Below are 22,422 nucleotides of genomic sequence, written 5' to 3' on the forward strand. Positions count from 1 at the left end.
AAATGGAAATATAAATAATAATAATCAATTTACCCGAGTAGGACTCGAACCCGCAACAGCTGTATTAACAGTCACACGTTTGTGCCCCTACACCACTACGGCCTTACACGTAATTATAATTTATCGACAATATTTGAACCTAATAGACGCAGATATTACCATGTAATACAAAAATATATGATATTATTACAGCAATAAAAACTAAAATCGCTTGACATTTTAACCTATGTATGGTCTTTTGTCCATTGTCCTTGAAATCCGGAAGCTTTTTTTCTCAATTCCACCGAATTTATTTGGGGTTTTTATGTGAATTTGACTTATTTGTTTGTAATTTGGTTATAGGGGTGGTTTTGTAAGATTTATTAGTGATGTATATTGTTATATCTTTTTTCTATACTTCCCACACAGCTTGGAGTGTAAATGTATTTAAAATATAAGTATGAGAATCGAATTTGTACCTATTATGTATTAATTGACCAGTCGTAGCGTAGGGGCACAAGCAACGCAACAAGTAGTGGGTTCGATTCTCACTCGTGGCAATTAAATATTTTTCATTTCTTCGTTCTACAGTCGAGGCAAAAGGGCGGCGTTGGGTTCCGCCTATCAACACGCAATACTTGTGTGATACTTGCAATGATTCTCTGAAGTAAATAGTAAAATGATCCATTCCCCCGATAAAGAATAGAAGCTACAACCGTCGCGTTTATAGTTAGATGCTATACCTACCGCTGCGCTACAACGCTGTTAAAGTAATCCATGATAGTAATCTGTCTGTCTGTCTGTCTGTCTTTTACGCAATCAGGGCCAAACCGCTAATTTAATTGTCATAAAATACTCATATAGAGATACTCGGTCTCGGGATGAACACAGGATACTTTTTTTTTCTCATATTTGTAATATTGATTGATTTGCAAAGTTTGTTGTTAGAAAACGTCACCCAAAATGAGCTTTCGTTAAGAAAGCACGTCTCTATTGAAAACTGAAAATAATTTCATAAATATATTTAATATTCGTATAGTTCAAGCGGGCGTAGCCGCGTTCGGGTCCACTATTATTAATATATTTCTATTCTATAAAATATCTGGAATTCTCCATACGTGTAGCTTTTTGTTAGTATATCCGATATTTGTTATAATAAGAAATGGCGAAGGACGAACTTAACCTCAAAGGAGGATATGGCAAGACTCAAGTTTCACATTTTAGTGGTTACGTACGATAAATTTTTATTATTGCCAAATGTTTTTCACTATAATACTAATTTTTAAAACTACGTATTTATTTATTTTATTTTAAAAATATACGTTTATAAAAAAAACAATATAAACTTTTATTTAAAGAAAGCTAGAACTTAAAATATTTAGATAAAAATATTTACCATGAATCATAAAAACTATGTTGAGAAGATCTAGTGATATGTCACTTTATTCTATTTTAATTTTTCTTATAATACGCGGTATTCCACATACACATGATAGGCAGATGAAACCTAGAGTCAATACATTTCGTTTCCCAACACATCACCCAATATTCCACAGATCGTCTGTTAACTTGCGGAATTTAACACCGCACTTTATTTTGTTACTCCAGCGAAGAAACAAACTCATTCCCCCGATTGACAATCGAACTCACAACCGTCACGTCCTAAATTTACAGAATCTTTTTTTTAATATATATTTTTTACATGGAAGAGGAAAATCTTCCATTTTTCCATACTTTTCCATTTAAAAGTAAACAAGATGCTATTATCAGGTCATAACTCGCATTATTTGGAATACGATTTTGCAGAAACCACCGATAGATGGAAAACAGCAGCCGGTAGTGGCCGCGTTTACGTTTGGCGAGTGGCTTGCCTGCTTTGTGTTACAATAAATATGATTATAGATTGTAATTAGATTTAATAATCTAACAATATAATTATAATTACATTTACTTTAACAATAACAATATATTTATATATTTACATTAACAATATAATTATTGTATTTTTGATTATTTTTTATTAAGAATTTTATGTATAACTATTGTTTATATGCAATATAGATTAGGAGAGATTAGAGAGATTAGGAAGAGAAAAACTAATCTGATGTTTCAAAAACTGCGCAATGAAATCCACAAGACTATGATTTTAGTTAACATTTCACGTTATTTTAAGTAAAAGTTATTTTTTTTATTATGGACCAAAAAACGATAGATTAATAGTTTTTAATTTCCTTGACATACATATAAATTGTTTTAATATTACATCCAATCATTTTATAAAATTTAATAATCCACATTTAAGAAATAAAATACGCTTTCAACAAGTGTAAACGTAGCACCGTGTATACAATCTACAGAAATAGCATATTGCGTGCAAGATTTGACCGATCTCACGTACATACATAAAATTAGATGACTATATATAATTTAAAGATAGTTTTTTTACTTAACGCTGTCCCCCCACTTTCCCTAAAATTCACAGCCATTACGTGTTGATTAGCGGAACTCAACGCCGCCAACTTTTTACCTTGATACCAGAGATATTCAATATTTAATTTCCTGTGTGTAAATGTTGGTACTATTTAAAGTAAAATACTATTTTTTGGTTTTTATTAGTAAAGTTTTTTCCTGTAGTATGACAGACATTTCGAATGACTGAATCGCCGTAACTGAACGCCACGCAAGTGTAGTTAACAACATTGTTCAAATTAATTATGCCTACACCTATAATATGTAAGATATGTTGAGACGCCTATAGGATACATTTGGCTGTAAATTCAAATAATATAAATTAATAAATTATTCGTCTTGTTTATATTTATAATATCCTTTACGTATTTAAGAAAGTGTTTAATTTCTTAGTTCAAATGCAATATCCACGCTTTGGTTGAACGTGAAGAACAGAGTGATGAATCACTTTTATTTTTTTCTTAATAAATATTAAAATCAGTTCAAATTTGAAAAATACTTATGAAAATAATAAATAAAGACATTTTCCTCAGAAAATCTTTTATTTTGTCACCAAGAATAACTTTTAAAAGCGAAACCAACGAGTAATTAGTACTAAATGAAACGAACAGTTTCAATTTATTCTGTTTGTACATCCAAAAATTAACCCCAATATAGAGTTACTGAGATTCGTCGAATAAGACAGCTAAAAATATATCGTACGGGCGTGTCGTTCTCAGTAAGGAAATAACGTATCGTAATCTACGTACCTACTACGTAAATTTCACGTGAATAATGAATTATTCAGAAAATAAGTGATTTATTAGTGCTTTTGTCGGTATTTCTTGGCATCAATATTTATAAACAGATGCTCTTGAAACGTGACCAATAAATATTTTGTACTAAGCAAGTTCCGTGGTTTTACTTGAATTTGTATTGAAAAATGTATTTTTAGTACGTTGAGGCTAGTCGTGGCGTTGGGGCAGAAGCGTGTGAATGTAACGCGACAATTGTGGGTTCGATACCAACTTGGGGGAATTAATTATTATTTATGTACACTTTAATTTCTTTGCTGTGGTATCTATCAAGGCAAAAGCGTGGCCTCTACACGCATGGACTCGAAAATTTAGCGGAAGGTCTTACTTAAAGTGTCTAACTTAATAGTAATTAGTTTCTATCCTATCCTGTAACATGTACAGCGTGAAAGAAACAAATTGATAAAGAAAAAATTGATTAAGAAACAAATCTTCTGCATATGCTAAATTAGGCAGAAGGAACTTAATGGGGCACGTTTTGTGCGCAATTTTTTTTTACATGATGTGTAGAGTAACTAACTGAAAACTAACGACGCCTGGCTTTACTGGAGCAAAGTAAATAACATGAAATTCATAATAGAAGTCATATTCTCTATTCTATCTATAAAACAATTCTTTATCTTATCTTATACCACAGAAACTGTTCAGAGTAAATAAATTAAAAAAAAACAAGAAATCAATCACTTGAAACATTCTTGAAGTATATAAATACATACATATCTATATATATAAAATCGAAAGGTCACTCACTCATCACGAAATCTCAGAAACCACATGTGCTAGGAATCTCAAATTTTGCATAGGAGTTACTTATAGGACGTAGGTGCTCGCTAAGACGGGGATTTGCAATATTTGACTTCTAAGGGGTTGTTTTTGGGGTCGAAAGTTTGTATGAAACTTCGTTACTACAAATGCTAGGAGTCTCAAATTTTGCATAACGTCACTGGGACGTAGTCATGAAGACAGAAATTAATAATAACATAGTTCACGCGGGTGAAACCGCGAGCGGGCCGCTAGTTTATTATAATATTTAAACTAAAGTTCAATGTCATATTCAAGGAGCTACCAGCAATGTGTTCCAAAAGTACTTGAGTCCTCCAAGTCCTCCATATCTCCTCCCAAGAGTCCTAAGTAACTCTTTAAAAGTATATATAATAAAATAAATCAATCTGTCTGTCTGTGTCGGTCTCTTGTTTGTGGACGAGCGTTATTTATTGTTGGCGAATACAAAATGTATGGAGCAGAATTGATATACGAATACTTAAATGAGTAAATGAGTATATCAAGGTCATAGTGGCGTAGTATGACAGTGTGGCTGTAAACACGATGTTTGTGGGTTCGATTCCTACTTAGGAAAATTAATTATTTTTATTTTTCTCTCAGGCAAGGCGCGGCGTTCAGTTCTGCAATACATTATATCTTGAATTCTAGCAGAAAGTAAACTGATGTGAAGATCAGAGTGTTTAGAGTTAGACACTAGATTCTCTCCATCCTTGCCATATGCGAAAAAACGTTAAACTTTAATAAATATGGCATGGGAAATATTTTTCGACTTCTCATGATTTAATATCTCGAGTACTACAGTTATTACAGCTTTTAATCGACATCATTTTAATTAATTTCGCTTTGTTAATATTAATATCTTAAATATTATTAATATTAATAAGATGCCATTTCTGCTGCTTTATCTGTTTAAGTTCGCGAGCGTGGGCAGCACGAAAGTTGTAGGTATGTGCTAATGCATTCACATGTTTTATTTTTTATCTGTGATGCACTTCAAAACATAAACTATACAAACAATAAAAAGATGAAAGACAAAATTGTTTATTTTTTTTTAATGTAGCTTCACGCTGCTCACAGCAGAGTAGGCAGAGGGAACCTGGGAACCCAGTGTTAAGACATTCCAACTGTACCCACCAAGACACATTATATTTCATTATAACAAATTAATTTGGTATTATTTGTTAGAATGTTTCAAAAACTTCCTTTTATATATCATTCTTTGAACAGAGAAATGCTTAAAATACCACATTTGCTCGTAAGCAAAAGACTATATTTAAAGAGGCGAAAATTCAATTTAGCTTCTTTGATATTTGAGAGTGAAATATGAGGCCGCCCTAGACCTTTGTTATTAAAATTCTACATAATCTTGTTAGTTAAAGTATATGTGAAATAATAACTAACGTGGCGTAGGAGAACAAAGCTGTGAAACTGGTTATGGCTTCGATTCCCACTCGAGGGAATGAAATATTTATTTAAATGTATTAAATATATGTTTCCATTTATTCGCTCTGGTGTTGAAATTGGTTGTAGGTTCGATTCCCACGCGAAGAAATCACGTATTTAACATTTTCGAGGCCAAGTGTGAGGTAAGTTTTGTCAGTCACCTTGACTTGATTTGGCGAAAAGTGGGCAACGAAAGTGTCTTAATAGCAACTGAGTGTCTTAACACTAGGCTCCAATCCCTCTCTCTGCTGCTATGTGCGGGATACAGCGTGAACGCTAACAAAAGCACAATAAATAAAAACCTTATACCAATATAAACAAAGCTCATTTTGCAACTTTAATTTACAATACATTGAAACTACGATATAAAGTAAAAGGAAATTAGTCTCTAATCCAATAGGGTGCGTCTGTACGTCTGTACGTCTGTACGTATGTATATACGTTATAGGCAGGAAGTTTAGAGCACGTGCGTTTCCTTGCACAGGATGTTGTAGAATTCGAAACGAATTCGCTACAATTGATGTTGGAAATGGCGAATCGCTAACTATTGTTTTGTTTTATTTTTTTTTTCTATTGTATTATATATCTAAATGTTTGGTAAATATTAAATAAATAAAATTAAATGAAGTTTTTGTTAGTATTTTGAATTAAAATATCTTTATAAAAAATACATACCTTTTAAACTCTTAGAAAATATTTAGAAGAATAAAATATTTAACCAAGACAAGAGTTCCTTTAAGCAAAAGCTAAAGAGTTTGTTTATTTAAATGCGTTGATCGCAAAAATTACTGGTTTAAATTGGACAATGCTTCTATACTGGATAGTCTTTATAGAGGAAAAACTATAGGCTATATTACATCACGCTACAACTGCGACTGTCTACACATAGCAGAGAAGGCAGAGAGAATATAGAAGCCTAGTGTTAAGAAATTCCGTTCTAATTAAGACACTTCCGTTCCCCATTTCCTTCCGAATTCTGAAGGCAATGTGAGAATTAAAGCAACAACCCATCACGTTTACAGTTGTATGTGCATATTTTTAAATTATTTTTCTACAGAGACATTACTTATTTATCTTACTACATATATGAATTATTAAATATTTATACTATTAATAATTCTAATTTAAAAATTAAATACAATCAATATATAAAATGGCTAATATTTAAATTTGCGGTCACTTTACTAACAAACGTAACACGGGGGCGATTGTGAAGCCGTTGCGGTTTATTTATTCGTGTTTTGATTACGAATTGGTCACTAGAGTTCATTACTTTTATTTTATTAACTCAGTGTAGAACAGTGACTGTAACGCGACGATTGTAGGTTCGATCCTTATTCAAGGCAATGAAATCTTTATTTAAATTTATATTTTCATTTCTTCGCTCTGGCAACAAGGCAAAAGCCCGGTGTTGGGTTTCCCCATTCAACACGTTATGCCTCGAATAAATAAAAAAATATGCGGAAAGTGGGGAAAGTCACTTCGTCTATCCTGCTGTGTGTGGGATGACTAATAATAAGAGAACCTAATAGCTCCTTAGCATAATGCAAACTTGACCAGGTAAATAAAAATTCTGTAAGATGCAATTTTAAAAAGATATTATAGATGATAAGGTCCTCGTCATTGCGATGCCATTGTCGGTTTGATTCCCAATCATGATAGTATATAATATAATTTTTTTCGTTCTGGTAACAAGATGAACCGCAACGATGAGTAATGAAGTCGACCACTCAACAACCAATGTCTCGAAAGTTAGATAGATAGCAGGAACGTATTGTCTTAACACTAAGTCCTCTGTGCCCTCCTATATGCGGAATACAGATTATAAAATATTATATTCCAAGACATCACACTGTACATTCATAGGTAGTATAATAAAAAAAAATTGTTTACTAATATCAACGTAAAAAACCACCGCACGCGCCATCTGGCGTCGCCTTATATAATTGTTTATGTTATCTACACCTCTGTTGTGCATACAGCGAGGTTTTTTTTCTTACTATCTTTTTTTCCTTTTATCTAAAGTACACTCGAGTCTATAGAATCAACGTACTTCTTTGTAGCCTGCCTATCTCTTGTTTAATTTATGAAATATATTTTAAAGGACAAAAATTTCATTAAAAAAATATTTTTTTGTAGGGTAGTTTTAAAATAGTATTTTTTGATGTAATTTTGTTTAAGTGTAATATAAACCTATATACACATGTGCAATAAGCTCTTCTTTTTATTTTTCAACTTTCATGCTGTTTATGGCATATAGTGGAACAGTCAGAAAGAACCTTAGAGCCTAGTGTTAAAACAATTTGTTCTCAACGCCCCTCGACATCAGAGCGAGAAAAGGAAAAAATCTTCTTATTACTTTATATTTGATCTAAATATTTAAACTAAACGATGATTAAACTTTTTTTGTTTGTTATTATTAATTTTAAATAAACTAATATAGCACGACTATAATATAATATACACCTTAGTTAATACATATAAATCAAAAGGTATTACCCACCCATTAATTCATAAGTAAAATATTCCAGATATAAACGTAGAAGCAACGCCCTTGTCTCAATTATTTACACGTCATATATTTATACCACGGATTATAAAAACACGGTTAAAATAAATCAAGAGCGAGACCGCTGAAAGTTCTATTTCTATAACGAGGGAACAGAACAATAAAAAAGTGATTTAACCCTCTACTTGATGCAGCTACTTTAAGATGGCGCATCTCATCAGGCCATCTGAAAATTTTGTTACATCTATGAATTATTGTTCTTCTAAAGTATCTTTTATAATATTGCTTGGTAAGGAGAGAAAACAGTGTTTAGTCACTCCGTTTTTTTGTTGTTCATCTTTAAAGTGCATTCTAGACGGTAAAATTACAGCGACCAAAAACATATGTTAGTGTAATTTCTAAACTAAAACTTTTTATTTATTTCACGCAGTATTCCCCATAAGACCCATTCCCATCACTAGGTTCCTTTTATCTACTCTCACTCACTGTGCCCCTTTTCTCGTAGAATATTATAGGAAAAAAAATGTTAATTTCTTCTAAGCTGATATTGTTTTAAACCACACCATTATACAACAATGTTATAGAACAAGTTCTTATCTATTAGAAATATCGTATCTGCTACCTTTAACGTAGAATACCAATATATTTTATAATAATATATCTAAAATATGCATCTGACGTAAATAGTGTATTGTATTTTAGTTCCCGTTTGGGTCTAAGCTTGTAACGTTAAATATATCGAGTTAACCCTTCATCGCTATGATATATGAGACCGGGGCACGTGTTATACGGTCTAATGAAAAGTAACATTAAACAGAGTTTAATAGTTGAAAGTTTTTCTATCTTTTTTTTCTTTATGATTTTATAGTATCTATTTTTGTTTATACGTTTTATATTTTGAATGGTAACACTGGATTGTTTTAATCTTAATGGCGTTTGTATTTAGAATCTTTTTTTAAAAATTAAAACTGTTAAATGATATACATTGAAAGAAGGTGTTTACAATCTCATTTTATCATCGTTTCAATAATTATTTATTTATGTAGAAAATATTTTATTTAGTGCTTTATTATTAATATTTAAAATGATTCTTTTAAAAACCACGCGGGATTCATATTATTATGATTTTTTAGTAAAAAGCTGTTTATATATATTTTTTCTTATTATATATTAAATTATTATATTTATTCTATATATACTCGTATATTTAAAAATGTCAACGCTTGCTTATACACTATTTGAAAATATAAAATTACACCAATAACACGACTATCAAACAAACACTTTTTATATACAAAAATATGACAAAAAAAACGTTTTAAAATTCCCCTTCCAAACAAGATTAACATTTCACGTGTCTGTTTATTTAATGTTTAATTTTATAACCAGCCAATGAACTCTCACTGCAACGATAAAATTATACCCATACTAAAAAAAAAATATATTTCCATACTAACTGCAGAAAATGCATTAAAAATTTCCCTACAGGCGTAACATGAGGCGTGTAAATCTCTGTTTTTATTATAAAAATGGTGTTGCGTTTCGATTTTAAGTCTTAAAATTTGGAAATAAAGTGTTTTATCGTATAACAAGGTTCAGAACGGTTAACGTGACAAAATTATTATCTGTAAATACTAGTTTTTTAAGATATTTTATATGTTACATTAGGGCTAGGATTTTAGTATATCTTAATATATGATCCAAAGTGTTTTTAAATGGCAACATCTTTAAATAATTAGGCCAATCGTAATGTAGAAGCACAAGTGTGTGATTGTAAACACTACAGGTTGTCGATTCGGTTTCCATTTGAGGGAATGAAATATTTAATATTTAAATTTCCTCGCTCTGGTAACGAGGCAAAGCTTGGGGTTGAATTCTGCTAGTCAACACGGAATGCCTTCAGAATTGGCAGCGGATAACATAGGACGAAAGTGTCTTAATGAGAACGGAATGACACAACACTAGGTTTCCAAATTATCTCAGCCTCAAAACTAAAGTTCTAAACAAGAGTTAATTTTAATGCTTCTACAAAATATTATAATAGCTTTAGGTGTTGAGTGGTCTATGTCTATAGATATGGACTATAGTCCATACGCATCAGTGTTTAACTTATATGGGCGGGCGCAAAGGGAATGGTTATTGACGTTTATTACTTTTCACACACCTGTATTCCAGGGGAGAACATTGCAAAATTACGTTTGAGGTTTTATAGCTAATGTAAGTACAACTATATTTAGAATGCTACAGATGTTCCAACCAAAGCCGAGTTTATATCTATATTATTATATTTTATAGGTCATTATTTGTATGACATTTTCAAATGATTTATGTATGTATTTACGTATGATATTAAAGTAACTTAAAAATATGGTTTATAATTCTAATGACTATTTAATGTTATTATTATTTCTTAAAGTAAAATGAAGTTTTAATATTTGAATAATGTATGCAATTTAAAAATATCGACATGTATGTATTATACTTGTAATTGCTAAACATAATTTGAAATAAGGAAGTAAAAGAAAATTGTTATAAAATATATCCAATAAAATAAATGTCGACAAGCTATGACTAAATCATTCCGTACAAGTAACAGTAAACGGACAGACAGTTAAATTTATACAAATTCTATTCTAACTACAATAAATATTAAACCTAACAAAATAAATAAATCTAATTTTAGTACTTACATTGTTCCAGAAGCTAATGGAGTCCAATAAGACGAGCTGAGCTGAAGAAACATGACGCGCGCCGCCATTGCGTTTTGGCGCGAAATGCCAATCGCTGTCACACTTTTAGTGGCATTGGCATGCACGGCTTCAGCCAGAGACATTGTTTTGAGTAAGTAAATAAACATTTATTTTTTAACTGTGGTATTAATTGATATTTGTTTATATTAAAATCTTCTTTTTTAATGTATTTTTTTGAAATTGATTTAGGAGATCTTGCAAGCATTTTCATTTAGAATTTTTATTATGATATGTCAAATTTTTATACCACTAAAACTGAGGTTATGGTTATACAACGACATAGAATTTACGATTTATATAATTATCATAAAAGTATTAAACAAAGTTAAATTTCTCTTTTATATGAAATTTCTCTCAAATTTATTATATATTTTAATATCGGCGTTCTAGTAACAAGTGTAGTGTATGTATTTTTTCATACATTATTTTTCACTTATTTTTTCTCTGCATTTTGACATTTTACAAAGACTTATCAGTAAACACAGATCGTATAAAGAGTAATGCATTTTATTGCTAATAATAACAGGAAATCCTTGCAACATCAACATGTTAATTGACGTTTATTTTGACAATGGACCTGTAAAGACCGTCCATGTCAGTTTTATTAATGATGCAAAAATTATATTGTGCAGGATGTATTTTTTTCACCAGTGGAAGTTATCGATCATCTTTAGCAAACATTAATAAAATTTGAAATCTATATATATTTTTTAAATCCAATCCAACAATGGCTTACGACACTTATCGAATTTTTATTATGTTCATAAATTGATTATACTAAATTATTTATTCCCTATACATACTACTGTGATATATTAACAAAAATCTTTGAAGACACGCTGGGAATATCAATTTTTTGCATGACTCGCATATTGATGTGTGACGAAATATAAAATGCATTTTTGGTACAAGTTCCAAGAGATTACTATTCATTGCAAATTGTATGACACCGTAATTGTATATCAGATTGAAATTGAAATTTGACTTGATTCAAATTTTAAAACGTTTTGAAAGTAATTATTAAAAGTATAGTTATAGCTATAGTAAGTTGTGAAACGAAGTAATTTAAATTAATTTTAAAATGTAATTTTTTAAATCAAGCTGCTTTGTGCTTGTGTCGGATAAAAGTAAAAAAACGCATAATACCAATGTAATGTATAATAATTGTTTTCATTTCACCGCATTGATTGACAAAATGAGAAGTCGATTTCCATCACTTAAAACTCTAGTCGCTAATTCCGTCGGAAAGTGAAGAACAGAGTGTCCTAACACTATTTTCTCTATCTTTACATAATAGAAACATCAGTGAAAATGAAACGTAATGAAAACACTAGTGAAAATAAAAATATTCTTCGCAGACTTTTATTTTAGCTACAATTTGTGACAGATGTGTTAATGTAATATTTTTTTCATATAAATAGAGAATTAAAAAGTTTACATGAAAAAGAAGCAGGTGAACAAGTTTAAACGGAAGTCGTTTATCTCAGCCACGGCTACTTGCAGATTTCGTTTTTCGTACTATTAAAATATAAACGTCGTATTAAATCGTAAATATTTCAATAAGGTGCTTAATAATTTATAATTTTATATTATTAAAGTATAGTATAATATTAATATACTGTAGATTTTTAGTGATATTATAAAAAAGAACATATTTAACGATGACATAGCGAACATTGATGACATTGACTGTGGACTTACTTAACTATACTTATCTATCGTTTCGCTTTGCATAGCTGTAATGAAAACTGTGAATTCTTACTGAACTGTTCTTTATTCGCATATATTAAATATTAAATGATTAAAAAATATGTTAAATAAATATTATAACTATTCGAGTATTCTGTCATAAAAACGAATTGAAGCAAACTGGTCTAAGTAAATTAAAGTAGAAATTTATCAACTATCCTACTAATATTATAAATGTAAAATTTTGTGATAATGGATGTTTGTTCCACTTTCACGAAAAAACGACTTAATGGATTTAGATAAACCTTTACAGTAATTTAGCTTATACATAAGAATAACACATAAATTACAATTCAGGTGTAAATTTCGTATAATTTGGTTACAATATAACAATAAGTTTAAGCGGGCGAAGCCGTTTTTGGATCGCTACTTTAATTATAATCTGTATAAAGACCATACAAAATGGTTATTATCATAATTTTGTCTAAGCATCCGGTAGCTTAATGAGTACCAAATGAAAGGGTTAGGGCATTTAAGGGGCAATTGATTTGAACCCGTGACGTAATAACGTGTTACGCGGTAATTTGTATTTAATTTTATTACGTTTTTATAAATTTGTATGAGCGTAGAGCCGAAAATTTTATCCTACAGGTGGTATTTTTTTAAATAAAAAAAGTGTAATAATATTCGTGGAGTTGTTCTGAATCTGCATAGATAATTTAAAGATTAAATATTTTTTATTTTTTCGGTCGTTGAGTTCAGTGACACAACACGCAATGTCTCCAGAATTCGCCGGAGTGTCCTACACTAAGTTTTCAATGTGGGATACAGTGTGAAGCTAAACAAAATATTAATAAAAATCAACATCTTTGCTTTTTAAATATTGGTTTAGAGTTATTTACATCAAGACAGTTATTCTTATTATACATACATTTCTATATTGTATATCTTTTTTAAAGTGATTCAATGGCAAGAGAGTAAATACCAATGAAATTTATTTTCGATTTTATGACTGAAGCTATCAAGTTTTACGAGTTCTCAACAAATACACTCTTTATCAGAAAGTCGGTAAATATTTACAATGATGGCATTCTGCTTCAACGATGCTTTCAATTTGGTCCTAAATAAACAAAAAAAAAAATAGATAAGAAAGATTTACGACAAAAATGTAATATGCGTGTAGTAAATTTTTTTGCGAATTGATAGTTATATGTGGAAACAGTGATAAGGTTATGCAATTTGATAAAACTTGCTTGTAGAAATAGGCAATAGCATTTTAGCTGAACTGAACTATCTTATTGGGAAAGCACTGTCTTAACACTGCTTTCCCATTAAGATAGTCCAGGTCTCCACTTTCCACCGAATTCTGAAGGCATTACGAATTGACAGGCGGACCTTTTTCAATCCCCTTGTATGGGTCCTCAATCCGTTATAAACAAATAACTTATAATAAACCTTGACAAAACAGATTGCTACATACACACATCAGTTCAATTTATTTATATATATTTAAAGGCAAGGTTGCGTAAGGACAGAGTCAGTCACGACTCGGAGTTCACGAGTTCGTTTCCAGGCTTGGGAAATTGCGAATGCAGCGCTACGTGATGATGCTATGTGAGATATGATGGATTCCCATAGGATGTGTGTCCGACGGTGCAAAAGCGCCGACTTCCGTCGACTATTGTTATTCTAATGTTTATATGTTATTTTTTTATTTTTTCTAATGTTTTTTTCTACTAAAAGGTTATGGTTAGTATTATATATTTTTCTGTGCATTGATGTTAAAAATGAGCTTTTCAAGATATATAGAACTTAGTCGTGGCGCATAGGGCACAAGCGTGTCACTGTGAACCCAACAGGTTGTGGGTTTGATTTCCACTCGAAAAAGGAAATTAAATATTTTATATTTTCATTTGTTCTCTGGCGTCGGAGCAAAGTTCCACCACTCAATATGCAGTACCTTTAGAATCCGATGGAATCCTAGTATTTCTTTCTTTATCTTTGGATATAGTGTATTTTGTAGTTATCTCTAAATATTTTTTCTTGGCTTTCTTTTTAAAAAAGAATCAATTCTTCTAGTTATTTCTCACATAAACTTAAATAAATAACATAATTTCTAATTTTAATACTGTACAGTAAAACTAATTGAGTTAAATCAAATAGATTTACGAGAAAGAGTAAATGTTTCAGTCCATTGTAAGAGTTGTAAAATTAACGTCAATTTTTTATAGCATATCCCTAACACGTAGCGCTGTTGCTCTACCACAGAGTCGCTCGATTGTTTCCAGAAACAAGCTATTAAATGGAATTAATAGGATATTATGCGACATATATATCGGTGAGCGGTAAAATGGCCTAAGTTAAAGTTTTAATTTATGCCATATAAATCATTCACATATCTAATTCGGCTGAAAAAAAGGAAATAAAACGAATTATTAATTAGCTAAAAGCGAATGTCGCTATACTCGAGTCGAGATACAGGCAATTTATTTTGATAAAACCATCATCTCATATTAAAATATGAGTCTAGTTGCAAAGCGCAAGGGCACAAAATATGTGTAAACGTGACTGGACCGTTACTCAACACTCAATGCCTTTAGAATTCCGCGGAAAATGGGGAACGTAGTGTCTTAACACTAGGTTCTTTGGCTACCCTGCTGTGTACGTGATACAGCGTGAAGCTGTTTTTTTTGTATGAAGTTTTCAAAAAACTAAAAACTACAAAACGAACAATAAAAATTAAAACATGAGATATGCCACTTTTATTATTTTCTACGAATTTCACATAAATAATTCTTTGGAGAGTAAATTCGGTTGAATCATAGTTGGGGTGCAGAAGTGGAGATGACGCTTAAAAAGCCATAAACAATTTATAGTTGGTTTGAAAATAAATAGTTTTTCACTGTGCTCCTTCTGAAAGTTATACAATAAAAATTTTACAGCTCTAAGAAAATAGACCGGTACTGGTATGGCTACCGTTTCGTAATCTTAGTATGTAAAAATAAAATAAATATATGAATTAACTCCTCTGGGGAATTTAATTATTTTTATTTCTTCTCTGGGAAGACAAAGGGCGGCGTTGAGTTACGCTACCGAATGCTCAATATCTTGAATTTTGACAACAAGTTCAGAAGGCATGTTCCTTTGAAGATATTGTTAATATTTACAGTGACACCGGTTTAAAAGGGTACCTGAGCCTGAGTAAGTGCAAGCACTACATGGCTGCTTGAGAGGGCGTCAATGGCGACAATGACGTTTAAGCTGAGTTGCATACAATAAAAGGAATATTTTTTTTTTACTTGTATCAACAATGTAAGATGACGTTGAGAGATGTCTCAAAAAAGGTATCCTATATATAAATAAATAAATAATAGAATTAATAGTTACTCACTTAATAGGCACTTAGAGTATGTCATGTGTCAAACACAAATTTTAATTATTTCCATTTGGCCACGGGGGAGAAGCCACAGGTCAAAGCTAGTTCTTCAAATATATATTATATTTAAACAAATTTTTAATAGCATATTTTCGCTTATAACTTTAGTTTATAGTGTAGTGCATAGAAATAGGCGTCTGGCTCAGTAATAAAATAATATCACCTCCTAAACAGGTCCATTAAATTTGAGATTAGAATGAAGAGGTAGCAGCTGCTTGAGACAATCACTAAAAATATATGTAGATTTCAGTATACATGATACTACATTATAAGATTATAGATAAATTAGTTAGCATATAGCAGGGTAGGAAGAGGGAACCTGGGAACCTATTGTTAAAACAGCACATCTCCACAACACATTTTTATGCTGAATTCTGGAGGCATTACGTGTTGAGTAGCAGAACTCAACGCCGCTATTAACCGCAATTTATATACTTACGGGTAACTTGCTCAGTTTTGCTCAAAAGTTTTTCTCAGTAGACGCATTTCAAAAAAAATGTCAACTTCAGGCGGGTAGTGTGAGAGAATCTAATTTTCAAATTCTCCATTCCCCCTAACTGCCCGATTTTGAAGACCTTACATGCAAAACTTAACACCGCGTTTCTTATAGCCAGAATGAAGAAAATAATAATAATAATTTATTCCTTGGAGAAGGAATCCAATTCACAACCATCACATTTACACTCAAACCCTCATCCACTATCTCTCGATGACCTCCAAATATTTCTACTTTATATCTAACCTGCACTTACGTAATCCATACTGTAATATCTAAACAGTTAACACCGCTAATGCTAATATAAATTATAATCATTTATACATCAAATTCTAATATTCGGTACTAGAATCGTGTTTAAATACACGCCATATTTCAACCTACACCTACGAGTACGTAGCTTAGGATTAAACTCACCATTATTCAATAATAGTTGTTTGTGAAACTTATGTGATTCTATAATAGATTGAGAACCACCCTGATGTAAAATGGATGTGGTATCTCTCTGTCTCTCTCTCTATCTTCCTTGGTATAGACGCATCTCAGATACTCGTACAAATGGCTATAATAAATAACTTACGGTTTCGTTATTTTGCAAGTGCAGAGATTTATATGCAATTATGTTGAAATGATAGGTTTTTATTTATTGGTTTTAGTGTTTATTCGTATAAACTTGATGTTAATCGGTTCGATTCCTATTTAGATTTCTTTATATTTCCTTCTCTCTTTTACTAAAACAAAGTGCGGTTTTGAGTTTTGAAAATTAAGTGGAACGTGTGGAATACAATATTTAGGTTCCCTCGATTTTCCCTTTGCCTACCTCGATATATGCTGCGTAAAGTTATTTATTTTTCTTAAGTTATTTAAGGGGATTGCTGTTGAAAGCAAATAAAAGTATAATTTAAGTCAATTATTGTGATACTAGACACTGTGTCTAGCGTTGAAATAATTGAACGTAAAAAACGTGAAAAATCTTTTTTTTTCAGTAAATGTTGGATGGATGTCAGCCAGTTTTCAGTTATATTTTTGATTTAAATTTTTATTTATTTTTTTATATAAAAACTAAATAAAAAAGAGTAATTCTTTACTAGATTATTTCATTCCCCGCAAATTAGAAACGAGTCAGTCAAGACATTCGAAAAAAAACTAAAAAAACTAACAAGAAATTCCATACATTTTCATATGTCACATTAGTAATTTGTACAAATTTGCTATTGCCAGTATATTTTAAACCAGCTGTTGCTATCAGCTGTCGTCACGTCGCTGTATCGCGTACATTCCTATCATAATTTGAAATATCCTTCCACAGGTTTATATTTGCAAGTAAACGGTGTTATAAGTTAACTTTACTAATATTATAAAGTTAAAGTGTTTGTTTGGTGGAACTCGCTAATCTCAGGAACTAACGGATTAAATTGTTCTTTGTATTATATATTATATCACATTTTTAATGTATGTAGAGACCGTAGCGTTTGGCGCTCCGTTCTCCCTGACTATCCCGCAAGGGATAAAGCGTGAAGCTATATATGTATATATTTACGATAAGAATTACTTCTACTATGTAAATTAAAACTATTACATATTTTCATTTGACGAGGCGGGCGAAGCCGCAGGTTGGAGTTACTAACTTATAATTTAATACACATGCATACATACATATGTATATACATATACATGAATAAGTCGCGCATACATACATACATATACATGAATAAGTCGCTTTTGAATTATAAATTGCTGTAATTTTGATGAATGCACCGAGATTTGATGGAGGGTTGGAATGATTGATTCGTTTTATATACAGCTTGAATTATCTTTTCAATGCCTTGTGTTCTTGTTTCTTTAAGGTTGTTGTTGTCTCAATTATTTAATTTAAAAGTAAACTTTGAATTAATAATAATGGATAATAATGGTTCCCAGGTTCCCTTTGCCTACCACGCTATTTGCGGAATACAGAGTGAAGCTAAACAAAAATTGTAACATTATATCTTTTACTTAAGAAAAGAACAAATAATAATATTTTTGATAGAAACAAATTAGAAAAAAACAATAAATTTATTATAATCGCGTACAAAATCTCTGTCATCGACATACCCATCTAGCTGCAGCTGGCTTCTCTAAATATTTGCGAGCATGATATGTACAGTTCATTGCTCGCGATCTATATTTGTGATCACAAGGGAAACTAGTATTTCCATATCGCACAGACCGACTTAGTTTATGGTGGAATTCTCCTCTTGTCTATCTGGTAACATTCTTGGTGCTGTGGAAGTTCCTTTGTAATCTATAATGTTAATATTGGCAATTTCTTCCAATAATAAACCTGCTTTGTCCTGCGTTGGCTTAACTGTATTTCTTGTTTTGAGGCATTTTCAACTGAAAGGCAGAAAAATTAGTGATGAAACTCATCTCTTAATTCCCTGATCTGATCTGATCATGTGTACACTTCTCAATTTCATCACGTCACTTAACGCGCTGGTGATTATTTAGATAAACTATTTAACGACGAAGAACGGTCTTCTCAAAACGAAAATTAATTGAGCTCACCTTCTCAAAAACATTACAGATTCTCCATTTTGGTTTCGCATGTGATTCTCCCTAAAAGACCATTAGCAACGGGCCGAAACGTAATGTCAACGCCACCCAAAGCAAATGACAAATTATTCACTTGTCCGTATTTACAAGGGTATCTGGACCAAAAATTAATGAGAATACCAAAATTTAGTCTTTATGGAAGAGATGGGTAAGATTCAAAATCAATTTTAGCCATTCCATGTATAAACTGCTGCAAGTTTTTGAAGGCACATGGTGTCTCCACATTCATTTTACAGTCTGATGCTATTCTAGGAATCATATTCCACCATATCTTCGTGTATTTTCGGTCAGGTGACCAGATGTCGATGGCTTTTGTTCGTTTTGCGAAATATCCAGCGGGGGACGTCGTTTCGAGTACAATTTGTCTTATAAAGTCTCCTTGCAATGGATTTATTGGTCTTCATTTTTAATCTTGTTTTGAAGTATTTGCGGCGTATCACCCCAATTACTCGACGTTGATTAATTGTTGATTCGTACGAATCTGGAAATTCTGGGCAATTTTTTTTTTCAATATCACGCTATTTTCTGTATATAGCATGGTAGGCAGAGGGAACCTAGTTTGGGAGACTCTGTATTTCTTGTTGATTGGTGGAACTCAACGTCTAATTTCGCCTTCTTACTGGAGCGAAGAAATCCCACAGAAATCGAACCCACAACCGTCGCGTTTACATGCTTGTCTAAACGACGGTGCCACTCTGCCACGACGGCTTCTAATATTCTATATATAATTATATATCTAATAATTTAATTTTTTATATTAGCAATAATATTTACTAATTAATTATTTATTTATTTAAACAAAGTATCCTAACTCTACCTTCCCTCTATTTATCCCGCTATGCGGGAAAAAGCGTGGAATTTCAGTTGATTAAGGAAATAGATTTGAATCTAACACTAAAATTTTTTAGTTTTAAAGTCAATCTCTACAAATACCATTTATCCCACAGGAACATGGATTATCCTAATGCAATTTAGAAATATTTCAAAGTAAAAAGGCTGCCCGCTAGAATCACAGAGCGGACTAGACTTTTTGCAAGGTGGCGGCGTTCCTCAAAGTGAGCTGTGTGTATGTTATTACGATTTTCTCACGAACACATGTGCTCGTGGAATCCTGCGTTGCAAGTAACGGATGTTTAATATGAATGCAGCGAAAGGGATTTTACTTAAATTAACATTTGATAAGTAAGAGTGGATTTGTGTGTAATGGTTCCGTTTATTTATAGATATAAATAGGAAAAATATTTAATAAGGTATTAAAATGTAGATTTTTTTTGTTTTCTATATATTTTTAATATTTTATCTTAGTTCAAAAGGAAATAGGAGTACACTCGATTGTTTTGTCATCGATTTTATTTTTCAAAATCAATTTAATCTGACCAGATATAGAGACAGAAATAGTGATTTGTCACTCCACATATATAAAAAAAACAACCAAATTACATTAGTCTACAGGATCTCTAAAAGCAAGTGCCATCAATTTCACCTTTCGAAAGAAAACGTTCAGTCGCCATACATTTCCTATCGCTCGCAGTATTCCTATAATTACTGCTATTCAATATTTATGGCTTGCGTGTGGTCTCTCCTTGCAGGATTTATTGGACAAATTATTTATTTATTGTAAAAGTTTATATACTAGTTGTAGCTGCACTCAGAGATGCTTATTACCGTTTGATTATGATTAATCTATGCGGTCAGTATATACATATATAGGTATATAATTTAATATCAGTTAAACTATAATTGGAGTCTCTGAGTGCGATCATGAAGCCTATAAGTTTTTGAAGCATATCTTCTGCGTTACGTTTTTTATGAAAAAAATTAAAAAGGAAAAATAAAAAAAAAATAGATTTTAATAGGATTTCTTTGTTCTTTTATAATGTCGTTAGTAATAAAAAATTAGTTCTTTAAATCAAAAAAATAATAAAATAAAAAAAACCATACTTGAGTGCTTAATTTTTATCACCATGTATAGCGACATATTTATGTGTTGTCCTCTTTTGTTTATGTTGAAAAGTTAAAGTCATGTCATTAAACAAAAAATGACCTTAAGAAGTCTTCAAATACTCAAAGTGTGTGTGTAATTTAAAATATTTAATTAGAAAAAGTTTCACATGTTTAAAAAAATAAGCTGTTACATATTTATATTCATGTAAAAAAAATATAAAATATATATTTTTATTAAAGCCGTCTCGCAGCTTCTGCAAGAGTCAATTTAAATTTTATTTTTATAATAACAACTTTCCGCACAATTCCCTTGACTAAAGCCTGCTTGGGAGAAAAAAATGGGGAATCCACTAACCTTTATTAAGGCCGTCTTGTCGCAGCTTCTGCAAGAGTCAATTTAAATTTTATTTTTATAATAATAATTTCCTTGTGTAGACTTATTCGACGTTTCTGCTTATTCTGCTATATGGGAAATACAAAATAAAACTAAAAACAAATAGTTAAAGTAATAATAATAAAAAAAAACATTTTGGTCTAGAATACAAAGATATAATGAATTTTGAATGTACGGAACAGTAAACAGTCCGGGTATCTCGTTGTTATTGTAAAACAGAATGTATTAGATTACAGTAGGGGTCGCTTTACTATGAAAATATAGTCAAATAGTTCCCGTCTTTCAATGTGTTGCAATACTAGTTTTTCTTTTTTTGGATATTTTTATTAAAAAGAAATCTTTATTTTATCTTTTATATTTATGCAATTATATCAGTTAGGGATAGAAAGATATTAGTAATATGTTATTCCTTCATTTTAGGTTATTTGTAGAGTATCGAATTGCCCTAAACTTTCTTATCCTGATTAATAATATTTTTCTTAGCTTCACGCTGTATCCTGCACATAGCAGAGTACGCAGAGGGAACCTGTTCAGTTCCGCCTCCAAACAAGCAATTCCTTAGAATTCGGTGAAAAATAGGGAACAAAAGTAGCTTAAAGCATACGGAGTATCTTAACATTAGGTGCCCAAGTTACCTCTGCCTATCCCGCTATGTGCGGGAAACAGCGTGAAGCAAAAAAAAATTGTATAAAGATCATCCATTACCACATCATGCCATATAAACGTTAGACGTGCAAAGTAAACAGTTCCGATTTACTCTACCGCCCGCCCTTGAACTCAACGTAAACATGCAAGGGAGAAACAGAAATAGATGAAAACCCATAAATTTATATATTTAGATTTAAATGTTTTTATACTTTAAAATTTAGTTTTTGTAATAATATCTACAATATATATTGCTTAAGGGAAAACGCAGCGTTGAATTCCGCCATTCAATTTGTATGTCTCAGTTAACTAAAATATTTTTATTTTTCAAGTAATTGAAAAATATATATAAAAATAATCTAATTTACGCTGTATCCCGCATATAGTAGGGTAGGCAAGGGGAAACTAGTGTTAAGAGATTTCATTTCCTATTTTCCTCCAATTTTTCAAGGCATTGCATGTTGCCTTGAGCAAAGAATGCTTAAGCAAAGGAATG

General features: G+C 31.2%; 1 protein-coding gene across 3 annotated transcripts in view; it reads left to right on the forward strand.

Annotated features, from left to right (window-relative positions):
- Positions 1 to 22,422, forward strand: part of LOC146536170 (fibroblast growth factor receptor homolog 1-like) — a 79,326-nt gene that overhangs the window by 26,799 nt on the left and 30,105 nt on the right. For 2 of the 3 annotated variants that reach the window (XM_085190386.1, XM_085190384.1), the window contains exon 2: positions 10,678 to 10,818. In XM_085190386.1, coding sequence (XP_085046512.1) covers positions 10,719 to 10,818 — 100 coding nt within the window. In that variant the 5' untranslated portion in view covers positions 10,678 to 10,718. The remainder of the gene's footprint in view (positions 1 to 10,677; positions 10,819 to 22,422) is intronic. The other variant, XM_085190385.1, reaches the window with a different exon arrangement.

The sequence above is a fragment of the Heliconius melpomene genome, chromosome 9, assembly GCF_056956725.1.
Source record: "Heliconius melpomene rosina isolate 202511_hmr_F chromosome 9, ASM5695672v1, whole genome shotgun sequence".
NCBI lineage: Eukaryota > Metazoa > Arthropoda > Insecta > Lepidoptera > Nymphalidae > Heliconius > Heliconius melpomene.